At 35.9% G+C, this 13,402-nt stretch overlaps 1 protein-coding gene across 2 annotated transcripts in view; it reads left to right on the forward strand.

Moving 5' to 3' along the window:
- Nucleotides 1-13,402, forward strand: part of LOC136026549 (unconventional myosin-XV-like) — a 365,167-nt gene that overhangs the window by 173,626 nt on the left and 178,139 nt on the right. For both annotated transcript variants that reach the window (XM_065703235.1, XM_065703234.1), the window contains 3 exons: nt 2,713-2,875; nt 8,547-8,764; nt 12,996-13,256. In XM_065703235.1, coding sequence (XP_065559307.1) covers nt 2,713-2,875; nt 8,547-8,764; nt 12,996-13,256 — 642 coding nt within the window. The remainder of the gene's footprint in view (nt 1-2,712; nt 2,876-8,546; nt 8,765-12,995; nt 13,257-13,402) is intronic.

The raw sequence follows: 13,402 nt of genomic DNA on the forward strand, positions 1-13,402 counted from the left end.
ACAGGATAAAGCCGTAGGCTTGTCGGAATAATATAAAATATAAGTTATATTTTTCCTGTAAGTAGCGTACATTTTCTGGTGTCAGAATTGGATCCTCTCCAAATAAATATTTACCCACATGTCTATATCGAAACCATCTAAATGGTAACAATATTCATCACTTTGATCTGGTCTAATGAGTAAAATAAATGTATTGTCAATTAAAACTAAAATTAACGAAGCATGAAGACTCAAATCCTCGGAATTGCACTTTAACCATTTTCCCACGAAAAGTTATTTTTTCAATTTATTAGAATGGACAAAGTAAAGTAATTGGTCTCTAGAAATCTACTAAACTACCTAATTATCTATAAACACTCAAAGTAGAAAGAAAAGGAGCATAGGTGACAAGGGGGAGTTGCATTTCCCCTCTAGTTTTAGAAAAATTCTATTTTTCATATTTTCATTGAAAAATACCGTTTTTTGTTATTATTGTTAATTAAAATCGAAAAAACAACTCGACAACCCCCCTCTAGATTTTGAAAAGATATTTTGCCCTCCCACAACTTTTTTGGCAATAGTGCCCCTTGGGGCACCCCCATACCGCTACTGCAAGATAAAGAAGATAGATGGAAGCTACTCACTAAACCTTTCATTTCAGATCTTTGTCCCCTCTCAAGAAACGGTTCCAGGTTTGTTGTTAGTTCTTATTAATTAAAAGAAATCCTCAGAAAAAAACTCAGAAAGTTTTGCAGGTGTCTTTATATTTAAAGTATATTCATCTCTTGTTTTGCTGATTAAATACAGCCGCACTATATTTCATCGACTTTTCACATGAAGAAAACATAAGTTTAATGTATTTTAGCTTAAAGAAAAAAATACACAGCAGAAATTAACTATTTCGGTAAGAAGAATTTGGGAGTCCACAAAGAGTTTCGGGTTTGGTAACTAGGTGGCTACTTATGTGATTAAAGAACAAAAAAAAATGATATGACCCCTATTTCTATAAAATACTAGCTGTTGGGGTGGCGCTTCGTGTCACCCCAACACATAGTTGGTGGGGGCGCTTCGCGCCCCCCCCCCCAAGCCCCCCCGCGCGTAAGTCGTTACGACCCATATTAGTTGCGCGCCATTGTAGTTGTGTCCCTGTGTCCCACCTGTGAATATAGATAGATATATATATATTTTTAACTACGTAAAACTTGCGAATATACAACATTCTCGGCTGTCCCATTGTCTGTGCATATAAATAGATTGTCAGGTTTACCGACTCTTGAACATGCAACATATAATTGTCCATGGGAAAAACAATCTGTATTAAGATCTATACCTCATTATTCTAATGATTGCCCTTGAGCTTTGTTGATGGTGATTGCTATTCGAACATTCCGTGTGTCCCCGTGGTCATTTATATATCCCCCTGTGCCCCCCGGCGTCCCCGTTGTTGTTGTTTCCCTGTGTCCCGGTCGTCATTTGTGTCCCAGTCTGTAATTTCTCTTTGAGTGTCGCGGTCGTCATTTATATTCCCTGTGTCCCGGTGTCCCGGTCGTCATTTGTGTTCCGGTGTCCCGGTCTGTAATTTCTCTTTGAGTGTCCTGGTCGTCATTTATATTCCCTCTGTCGTGTCCCGGTCGTCATTTGCGTCCCGGTATCCCAGTCTGTAATTTCTCTTTGAGTGTCGCGGTCGTCATTTATATTCCCTGTGTCCCGGTCGTCAGTTTTGTCCCGGTCGTCATTTGTGTTCCGGTGTCCCGGTCTGTAATTTCTCTTTGAGTGTCCTGGTCGTCATTTATATTCCCTCTGTCGTGTCCCGGTCGTCATTTGCGTCCCGGTATCCCAGTCTGTAATTTCTCTTTGAGTGTCGCGGTCGTCATTTATATTCCCTGTCTCCCGGTGTCCCGGTCGTCATTTTTGTCCCGGTCGTCATTTGTGTTCCGGTGTCCCGGTCTGTAATTTCTCTTTGAGTGTCCTGGTCGTCATTTATATTCCATGTGTCCCGGTCGTCATTTGTGTCCCGGTGCTTTGTTGATGATGATTGCTAATCGAACATTCCTTGTGTCCTGGTCGCTTTCTCTTTGAGTGTCCCGGTCGTCATTTATATTCCCTATGTCCTGGTGTCCCGGTCGTCATTTGTGTCCCGATGTCCCGGTCTGTAATTTCGTCAGTCGACAAACATGACGTCAGTCGACAAACATGACGTCACTCGACAGACACACAGACAACTTATTTTTATATATATAGATGACGGCTAAGAAAGTAGGCTACTTATTTAAGAGCAATAATATTTTCGCCTATATTTTGCTTTAAATTTGTTTGTAAGCCTGTTGCAAATATATGAAATTTTATTTTGACAAACAGATTGTCAATTCTGGCTAAAGAAATATATATTAAAATTGTCGCTGATTTTTATTTTTCAAAATGCTAGGACTGGCATATAATTAGCGGAGCGAGGAGGCTTTTGGCCTGTCGATATTACAGAGCTATAACAATTTTGAATGTAATTTTTATTCTTGGCTATTTTCGCTGTTTTGAAATTCCTCGTAAGTGCATATGCCGCTGGACTGTGTGTGGGGTTTGATATAATTGCTGAAATAACGATTTAATTTTTCTTCATTAATGGAAATTAAATCGAATTTGACCTTTATCTGGCTTCGTTTGTGAATCAACCTTCTTCATGCTTCATTTGCAAAGCAATGGAGCGTTTCATTTTTCAATTTTTGAACTATTTTTCAGCTTCGCATGTGAGAAGAGTCCGGGTTCCATCTCAGTCCTCAGACGTAGACCAATTTTTGGATGACCTGTTTTTGCCCGTTCTTGATGTCAATATTGATGACTTATCAGATGCAAGATCCTTAGCAACATCCATAAAAGGGAGTAGGAACGATCAGAGATCAGGGTAAGTATTTTGTGTACAATATTCATTACAAGAATATATCCAGGAGTTTTTGGAGGGGAGAGGGGGCTTAGAGAAAAATCTTTAGAAAAAAGCATCAAAAATATGTTGTTGTGATGGGGCGGGAATCCTTTTTTCGAGGGGTACGGGTTCGATTCCTGGCGTAGCCAGTTATTTGGTTTGGTATGAGGGTCAGCAGCGTGACTCTGTAAGCTCAGTCAGAGTCGACCCAGCTCTAAATTGGTACACAGGAGAAATCTGGGGAAGGTAAGCAGGAAGGGTGTGCGAAAGCACAAGATTGCACTTTCTGGCTGAAGGCCACGAAACGGAGATCAACGGGGAGAAAAACGGGTCTAAGACCTTGGGGGTCTAGTGCTGTCATAATTATTTACTTTTTTTTGTGGTGTGATTCGCTTACGAAAATAAGTCACATGCGTAAACCAGAAGGTTTTACAAAGAAACCATAAAAAAATAATCTCTCCTTCTTTTTATGGACTATTATAGGATACGAACTGGTCAAAAAAGAATCTTACTTGAAGTTCCTGAAAAAGCAGGGAACTTAACAAATGATAATGGTCTTGGCCTTGCCAAAGGCAATTTGTATTAGCCTTGCCAAAGGCAATTTGAAGTTATTTGCACTAATACGTTCATTTGAACGCATTTTACTGGGATGGTTGGCTATAGAACAGAGCCCTGGATACGAATCAATTTTTTTATTCGTATAAAAAAAAACGCATAAAAAATATGCTTACATTCATTTTTTTTTACGTTTTTGCCGGCCGGGCAAACATTTTAGGGGTTTCAACCCCCCCCCCCACGCCCCCCTTAATGCGGCCTTGATTCAATAATATCCTTATTTTACTGGGATCTACTACTACTACCTTCTTATTTTACTGGCATTTTACTGGGATGGTTGGCTATAGAACAAAGCCCTGGATACGAATCAATTTCTTAATTCGTATAAAAAAAACGCATAAAAAATATGCTTACATTCATTTTTTTGACGTTTTTGCCGGCCGGGCAAACATTTTGGGGGTTTTAACCCCCCCCCCCCCAACGCCCCCCTTAATGCGGAATTGATTCAATAATGTCCTTATTATGGATCAATTTTTTTTATCACGGTTAACAAGCATTTGTAGTGAATTGACTTCTGTACGATTATCATCAAATTCGGAAAGATTAATGACCAATCAGATTCGTACATGATCAATCTAATGAGTATGAGGAATATTAGCATTTGGGTAGGGTAAATTTAGTTTTTGTGTAGGGTATTTGAACCCTTGGGAGAGCCATTAATAAACGGTTCCAGGTCTGCATTTGATTCATATTAACCCATAACGTCATCAGCTAGGCAGCCTTAAAAAGAGGAGAATCATTTGGCTCGGTCATTTGAATGATTTCTTTTGTCCTTGATTATTTCCTTCTTTCCCTAGATGTTATCCCCAGTTTTGAAATTTCCAGTTATATTATCTATTTGATGAGTCTTTATTATCTATTAATTCTCTATTATGTCTTTATACTTGATCCCTTGTTTGGGAGTGAGTTCATTCCCGGTGCGACATAAAGTAATTTTATTTTATACAAATAGAATATTTCGTTCCAGGTGAGAGCGAATTAAAAGCTGGAACGATTGAAAATTAGCTTCGTATCTGTTACGTTTCTGTTAATTAGTTTTTGTTAATAAGATGAACTAACATCCGCAGTGGATTAATTTCTGTACAATCGTCATCAAATTTTAAAAGATATGGGCAAATGACCCCCTTATGTAGGAAGCATGAGTCCTTTGGAGAGCCATTAATTAATAAACGGCTCCAGGTCCGCAATTAAATCCTATTAAATAAACAAAAGTAAGTTTTTTCAACTGAAAGTAAGGAGTAGCATCAAAACATGAAACGAACAGAAATTATTAACTATATGAGGGTGGCTTCTCCCTTTAAAATATCTTACTTTTATGCTGAAGTTTTTCTGAACTTTTAAAAAAGCTTATATTCTAATTAGACCTTGTGTTTCAGAATTCGTAGGGTACAGAGCCGTGAGACTATATTAGAATCCAACATTTCATGCAGATAACTTAAGTACTATATGTAAATAAAAGAATTCTAGCAAAATTGATATATTTCAGTAGGTTTTAAGAGATCCAAAGATTGTGGAGATTTTGCATGAATATGTTTGGAAATTAAATCCACTCATTGACTTAGTCGCTTCGACAAGGAATAAATGAGGGTGAAAAGGTGATGCTAGGTAACTAGAAGGTCGATCAAGTGTATAACTTCACTTACACGGGTGGTATTATTAGAAAGATGGTGAATGTTCTATTTTCAAATATTGCCCACTTATTCAAAAGGGTAGAAAAAAGAATCATAAAAAAAAGAATAATTTTGAGTTTTTAGGACAATGCTGGCCCAGTGAAATTTTTCATGTGCCTGTTTTCTTAAAATAATGAAAAATAATTTTTTGAGAAGGAGGAGGGGTTGAAGCTCTTCTTTCAACACTTGATTGAGTAAACATCATTTATGAAAAGAGGATTGTCTGGCAACTGTTCAGCTAGAAATCTGCTACTGTAGAAATCACAAATTGGGGATTCATTTGTTTACTATGTAAGCACTACTTTTATAGTTTTTGGTAATTCAAAGTTATTCTCCGAATTGTTTGAATGTGAAGTTGATTAATGAAGATGAAAATTTCTTTCAAATTTTTTCGTTGTTTCAACATAAGAAAAAAAAAGTTTTTGAGACAAAAAAAACATGCAATTTAGTGAATCGTATATATTTGAAATCCCTTTGATGTATCTATAGATATGACAATTTTGTTTCTTAGAGTTTCAATTACTATTGTGCTGAGTCGATCCTTACTTACAGTTCGTCACCACAAACTGTTAGATTAATATTTTGCCAGGAACTCTGGTAAATGAGCTTCACAACTTTTCACAACCATTAGAATATCTCTCATAAATTATTTCTTACAGCGGAATTAAATTCTTTTCCTCCAATAACGTAAATCGGATAAAAGAAGAGTCTGCTTAGTGTCTTTATTTTTTATTCCTGTCGAAGCATCAAGGTTTCAAAACTATTCTTGGCCACTGTATTTACAGTGGCTTGTAGTAAATTTCACATTCTGCCAGAAACTCAATAGAGATGGCTGAGGATTTAGAAATTCAAATAAAATCAGGATCTTTGATTATGACACAGATTGTGAAAATGAACCATTTCGTTCGCTGACAAAGCATTACTTTTGTTAATTTTTAATAATTCAGGGCTATTAAATGCCAATAATTCAATTCAAGGTCAATTCATTTAATTCAACAATTCAAATGATTTAAATGCAAAGCTGTTTTAATTGATAAATTAAACTAAGTTTGAAGTTTGATTGTAATTCTACTCCGAAGAAGGATGCCTGCCTTCGCCTCGTTTGACCAAGAGCAACATCACTAATTTAACGTCCTGTAGTATGAGGTGGTTAAGCTCATGATGAAGCGCTGAGTATTCAAAGTGAAGGGGGAAAAGGAGGGTAGTTGAACTCTCAGCTACACTGACGCTCCTTCTTTGGAGTAGAATTACAATCAAACTTCAAACTTGGTAAGTTTTCGTTTAATTTATCAATTCTACTCCGAATGGAGTGCCTTAGCTACGCTTCGAGTTAAACTGAGATTTTAAACTTCAACATAAGCTAAACCAGCACTCTTAATCAATAATAGCTCCGTTCATAACAAAAATTATAAGCTTCTGCACAAAAATTCGTTTATAGCAAGGTATTTCAAATATAAAAAATGAGTATTTTCAAAAAACAGATAACTGTTGTCCACTTTCAATTGGTTATCGTAGAACCTTGCAAACGTTCTCGCATTTGTACTGCCTACATATCATATAATTCAATCCACGCCAAGTACTCTCGCTTTAAGGTGGCATGGTGAGGTAGAACTGGTGCTATGATCACCATTCTGAGATCTATGAGCGGTACACTGAGCTCTATGCCTGCAAAAAATAACGCTTCTGTGATTCATCTAGAAAAAGATGACTTTTCAGTATGAGGCTTACGGTATGTAAGAAAAAATGCGTCGTCTTTATTTGGATATGACGTCATTCTAGTATAACTAGCTATGATCACCATTCTGAGATCTATGAGCGGTACACTGAGCTCTATGCCTGCAAAAAATAACGCTTCTGTGATTCATCTAAAAAAAGATGACTTTGCAGTATGAGGCTTACGGTATGTAAGAAAAAATGTGTCGTCTCTATTTGGATATGACGTCGTTCTAGTATAACTAGCTATGATCACCATTCTTAGATCTATGAGCGGTACACTGAGCTCTATGCCTGCAAAAAATAACGCTTCTGTGATTCATCTAGAAAAAGATGACTTTGCAGTATGAGGCTTACGGTATGTAAGAAAAAATGCGTCATCTCTATTTGGATATGACGTCATTCTAGTATAACTAGCTGGATGCGTCATCAGACACAGGGAAGACTCTTGAAAAGAATCTTTTCGTCAAAGTAGGGAGAACGTGGGTTTAAAGAGTTTTGTAATAACCCTCGGGCGGTTGACAACCCATTTGGGACAAATTTGTAAGCATAGCATCAAACTATTTCAGGAGAAAACCGTATCTGATTATTAAAGTCAACAGTGTATGAACAATAAGAATCGAAAAGGTCTACAGGGGCGAGGTAACAATTTTTGTCATGAAATTAAACCGTAGATTGGATAACTTCAATTTTAAAACGGCCGTATTTAACGCTTTTTAAAATGTAGTACAAGTCAAGAAGAACCATTTTCCTTCAGGACCGTAAAAATAGGACAAATACAAAGTATATCCTTTTTTCTGAACTCGGCACTTAACAATAATAACTTTTTGCAATATGAAATACACTTCTTTTCTTACAATTTGTAATTCTTCAAAAGTAAAACTTGTGTTCTTTGTTTTTAAACCTTATAGTATTATTTGTTCACATTCGGTCTTGTAGCCCGAAACTGCAATATTCAAATCACTAGTTATTGACTGACATTTTTGAGACAAACCTACTAATTTTCTCCATTTTTTAGTTATCAGTCAAATTTTGTAACTGGCTGTTAATTGAGGACAGTCTATGTTAAATACTACATATCAGCTATTTGCTATCCTCTTTTCTAGAGAGTCTGGAGTCTGGGCCTCTCTTGGCTTTCCTGGCCCTGTCTCCAATAATCCAATAATTCCATCAATATTGTATCACGATTGCCCATTATTTAGTTATTTGTCAATTCAAGCGAAAGCAAACATCAACTGATGTTGCTCCTGATCAATCGAGGTGAAGGCAGCCATCTGTCTCAGTTTAACTAACTCCTTTTGGAGTAGAATGAAAAATAAACTTCGTGGAAGTTTTTGCTGTTCATTCAACAAAAGAAAAAAATAATTTAATCTAGGTTTTTTTAAAACTTTACCCATACAAACACGTCATTTTCTCTATAAGAGATCTTTGGTATGTAATACAGAAAATATTAACTCCCGTGAAACTTGTTGCTATTCCAAAATGAAGTGAAAGAGAAAGAAGAAGAGGAAAAAACGAGAATGTTCATACCGAAGCAACTTTTGGAGACTCTGGGAAACAGAAAAAAAGTTAAATTTTCAATGACTCACCCCTTTCCTCGTATAAGATTTAGTTAGACTTTAATAGTACAATTAATTCTTTTGTTCTACTTTAAGCCTGCTTGATAGCTATCTTGCTTCAGTTTCTGCAGTTGAACTTGACTCACTATGCAGCCCAGCTAAGCTAGCCGTCTCATTAAAAGGAGGAGGAAGAGGCGAAGGTCGTCGAAAGCGAGATTACGATGTTCCTCCTTCCCAACCTTCACACCGTGGGTATGCTTCGCCTGCACCAGTTTTACTTCCAAATATACCTATGCCCATCCTCACACCTACAGGTTAGTATCTATATGGTTGTTGCTTGTATGTTTTTCTGTGTTCAGCTTATTTGCTTTTTGTAATAGTCAGCTGGTGTGGTAGGATATTTACAGACTTCTGTTGTAGGATATTTACACACTTTTTTTGTGGAATAAGGTTTTTTCTGGGACTTTTTGTTCTTCCTTAAATGTACTTTAAAGATAATCCCTTATAAAGTATAATAGGCTACCCAAAACTCGTGATCTAATTCTGCCAATATTTCAAGCTTTATTTTCTTTATTTAACATATATAAAGAAGAATATGTAATGCAGCAAATTTATTAATTTGCTATATAATCTTTAGCAATAGTATGAGCTTTTAATTAGTTTTAATTTATTTTCTCCAAGTTAGGTAATTAGTTATTTAATTTTGATAGTCCAGTTATTAATTTATTCCGGATCTTGCCTTTTAATTGATTCTTCAACAAGCTGCAGAGATGTCTCATAACTAAAACATTGAAGTATATTTATAGAAGGAGAAAATGTTTTTTCAAAGAATTCTACTAAATGATCTGGCTGATTGCTGGGAGTAGAAGTGGTATCCAGTTAGCCCCTTCCCCCGCTCATTCCCTGAAATGTGGAAAAGTACGTAAAGTATGCCTATTTAGTTGAAATAGCAGCTAAATAAAATAAGTATGTTTGTAGCTTCCTGAAATGACACCCCCCCACAAAAAAATCTCTTAAACTAAAATACCAAGAAAGAGATGTTAAAAATGATGAAACTGAGGATAGTATAAATGCTGTGTAAAAGACGGCTTTGTGGAATTTGATTAGAACCAACCCTAAATTTAGATAAGGAAAGAAGAATATTTCAATATTGCTGTTAGTTGCCCTCATATGATAAACACCTATTTTTTTCATTTTTTTTTAAGTATAATGTTGGTTTTTTAAGTAGTATTTTAAATATTTAAAGTGTTTTAGCATTGAAGTATTATATGTTTCGTTTGGAAGTATTGTATTGGTTTTAAATCTCATCGCTCACTAGGATATGCTTATGGAAGGGATAAATCAGTGACACTTAAAGTTTTTTTTTGCATATATTGTCGTCAGCAATTTTGCTTTTTTTTAGATGAGGGGGAGGCAACGGAGCATTACTTCAAAGTTATGAAGATAGGTGAATCATAGGTAAATGATTCTTGGGACCACACTGACTGTGCAGGGCAAAATGAAGAGAGTAGACTTAGTCATGTAGCCGGTGAAAGACATTTATCACTGGCTGGGAATATCCTAGTTTTTTCTTCTAAAAAATTTCAGTGGCTGAAAATATCATAGATAACTTCGAAGACCACACTGCCTTTCCATGACACGAAAGTAAAACAGTTCAAAATAGGGATGATACCTTTTTATTGACAGTAAATAGATATAAAATTATTTAACTGGACATTTCGAACACATATACAGTGTTCATCGTCAGCAGTAAAACTAGGTATTCATCAGCAGTAATTTTACTGCTGATGATGAACACTGTAAATGTGTTCGAAATATCCAGTTAAATAATTTTATATCTACTCACTGTCAATAAAAAGGTATCATCCCTATTTTGAACTGTTTTATTTTCACTTAAAATATCTTTATATATATATATATATATATATATATATATATATATATATATATATATATATATATATATATATATATATATATATATATATATATATATATATATATATATATATATATTATGAAAAGAGAAACCACCAATACAACAGCATAAACACATTGAAAAAAAAATACAGAAGGAGAAAAAGAAGACTGTTTTCCTAAATTAGTGATTAATATAGACCAGCACTTGAACGAGGCCTTAACCCTACTCATCCATACAATCACATAGGTCAAACAGCATAGCCATACACAATCAACCACAAAGAATAATCCATGGACAGGCAGTCATGTCGTCAATAAGTATAAGTCGTCATTTACCAAACAATAAAACAATAAAGACAACAGTTTGTGAATTATTGGATCAAAAATGATAAGGACCCTAGAGAGCCATTACTGTTGCATAGGGCGTCGAAACGACGTATCAGTTGCTGTATCTTTTTTACAGGACAAGTAGCAAACGTGTTGCCAAATCTTGCTTAAGCGGGTATTGATCCCTGTTCTGCGTAGATGATTTATAATGACACGTTTATTAGAAAACTTTAAGAATAGTTTTGGAAAAAAAAAATCTAATTCCGGACTGGGGAAGCGCAAGAACCCGAAGCTTCTCACCCGTATACGTTTCTGATCTTCGGGATGCGAATTAAAGCAGTTGTAATTAAATAGTAAATGAACTGCAGTTGCTGTAGAAAAAAAAACACAAACGGGAATTATGGGCTAGTTATGAACATTTAGATTCCAATCTGGTTAAATCCACTTTTAAAGCTTATTTGATAGTGCCTTAGTACTTCATTGGACCTTGAGTTTGTGCAGTCATAAGGATATTCCCGAAAATAAAGATTGATACCAAAAATAATCTGACTATTTCATGTAAAATCCTATTTAGAAGACAATTTTACTAATTTTATGGATTGTATTGGGTAACTGCCTGACTGACCACATTTCAAACAGTAATTCTTCAAAGGATATGGTCCTATTCCGCTTGTTTGGGCCCTAAAGATTGAGATGGTTAGGACACGTTTTGCAGGTATAGGTTGACAGATTGTCCTTTTCGGCCATCCATCTAGGGCTAAACAAATATCAGGTCGTTCGCAAATGGGGTGGGAAGAGATTACGGAAACGATTTAAAGGAAATTGGAACTTCTTTGGAGGGTGTAAAGAGGGAGGCTGCTGCCGAATAATTTCTCCCTATCCCAATAAAGTATCCAAATACCAAAAATCCCTTCTTTATTCTTAAACAGACAAATCGCAACTAACAAAATGAATCAAATAAAAATTTATTACAGTAAGAGTTCAGTATCTCGGCACTCACTTACGCAGTAACCCACAGACAAAGACTTGACATGAAAAGGGATTAGGCTAGAAGTATAATTTACATAGGTGATTCATGACAGAGGCTTTGAATAGATTGGGACGGAGAAGGAGCCTCAGGTGGCTTAATGCTGCGGTGAATTATTACAAGTAGTAGTAGTAGCTATGCTTTTCTAACTTGAGTCTAAAACATATTAAAGACGTTTTTTATTTTCGAGCAGATAAAAATACACCAAAATCTGTGGAACTTTTTTTTTTCTATTTCCAGCACGAACGAACAGGAGCTTATTTCAAACGAACTAGAACTATCCTGTAAATGGAGGGTCTATGTCCCTGAAACCCCACTCCTTTTGCTAAACTCTAACTCAAGTTCTTGTAGAATATTAAACGTAAGCGTATGTAAAGTTCCAAAATGTAAACTGAATAAAAAGTTTCGTAAACAAAAATATTTCTAGTACACTATACCATTTTATGATTTTTAGAAAAAGAAAATTATGGGTTGTAATTACGGGGGCAGAAAAAGTCCCTACAACTCCTTTTCAAGAATTTTAGCAGCAAATGATACTCAAACCGGTTATTTTTCCTTTTTTTCGTTTTTCGGTGGGAATCTACATAATTTCTTCGTCTTTTTTCTTCTTTTCGTCTTTTTAAGAAGATATTTCTTCTCTTTTCATTGCACATCTTGAAGGACTATTTATGAAACAGCTTAAAAGGTCTTTCTATTGATGGACATTATCAACATTAGTGAACATTAGGAACGTTCGTTGATGCACATCAATGGGCGGTATAAACAAATAGTAATTTACTATGAAAATCTAGTTGCAGTAAAATTTGAATTGGTACTAAACATTATTCTTTAGTTTTTCTGTCGTTTCTTTGGATTTGGTTAAATTGGCCTCTGAAAAGTCCAAATAATATTCAAAAATGTACTTGATAATTAAATGAGAGCGGAAGGGTCAAAATTACGTGTTTATGGACCAATTGTGGTTTGATTAACCATTTTTATATTCAAAGGTGTATCCAGGTTTTTTATCGGGGGGGACATACAAAAAAGCTTTAAAAAATGCATTGAAAATTAGTTTACATGAACTTTTTGTTACTATATTACGAGTCAGACGAAAAAGAATTTTTTTTGGGGGGTGGGGGGTCAAACCGGGCGGCCCCTCCCCCTGGATACGGTCGTGATTATACCCACAAAATTTTAAAATCCTTCCTTTCACGCTCTTTTTATGCTTATTTGATTATATTTTTGTGTGGTTTGCACGCTTGCTTTGCTTCTCACTGACGCTTTACTCACAGCACCAACTCCTGATTTGGACAGAGGAAAAAATACACCTGGCTCACCGCCATTCCATGCACCGTCGTCGGCACAAAACGAAGGATCTTTTGGATACTCGAGGGCTTCTACTGCTTTCGGCTACTCTGGATCAGATTACTTAAACCCGATACCGTCACAGCCAATGCCCTTTCCATATGCCGCTCCGTTTTTTGGTGGTGATTCGAGAGTGAATACACCAGGAACACCTCTTTCACCTGTTACAGCTTTTTCTATGATGCCCGGTGAGTAGCATTGTTTATAGCTTTTTTTTACCAGCAGAGGAAAAGGTTTTTATCACGGCCTATGCCTTTCCTTTATGCTACACCATTTTTGGGTGGTTTTGGAGGGTGGATGAACCAGGCTCTTTGGCCAGTTGTAACTTTGTTCT

This window comes from Artemia franciscana, chromosome 4, assembly GCF_032884065.1.
Source record: "Artemia franciscana chromosome 4, ASM3288406v1, whole genome shotgun sequence".
Classification (NCBI taxonomy): Eukaryota; Metazoa; Arthropoda; class Branchiopoda; order Anostraca; family Artemiidae; genus Artemia; species Artemia franciscana.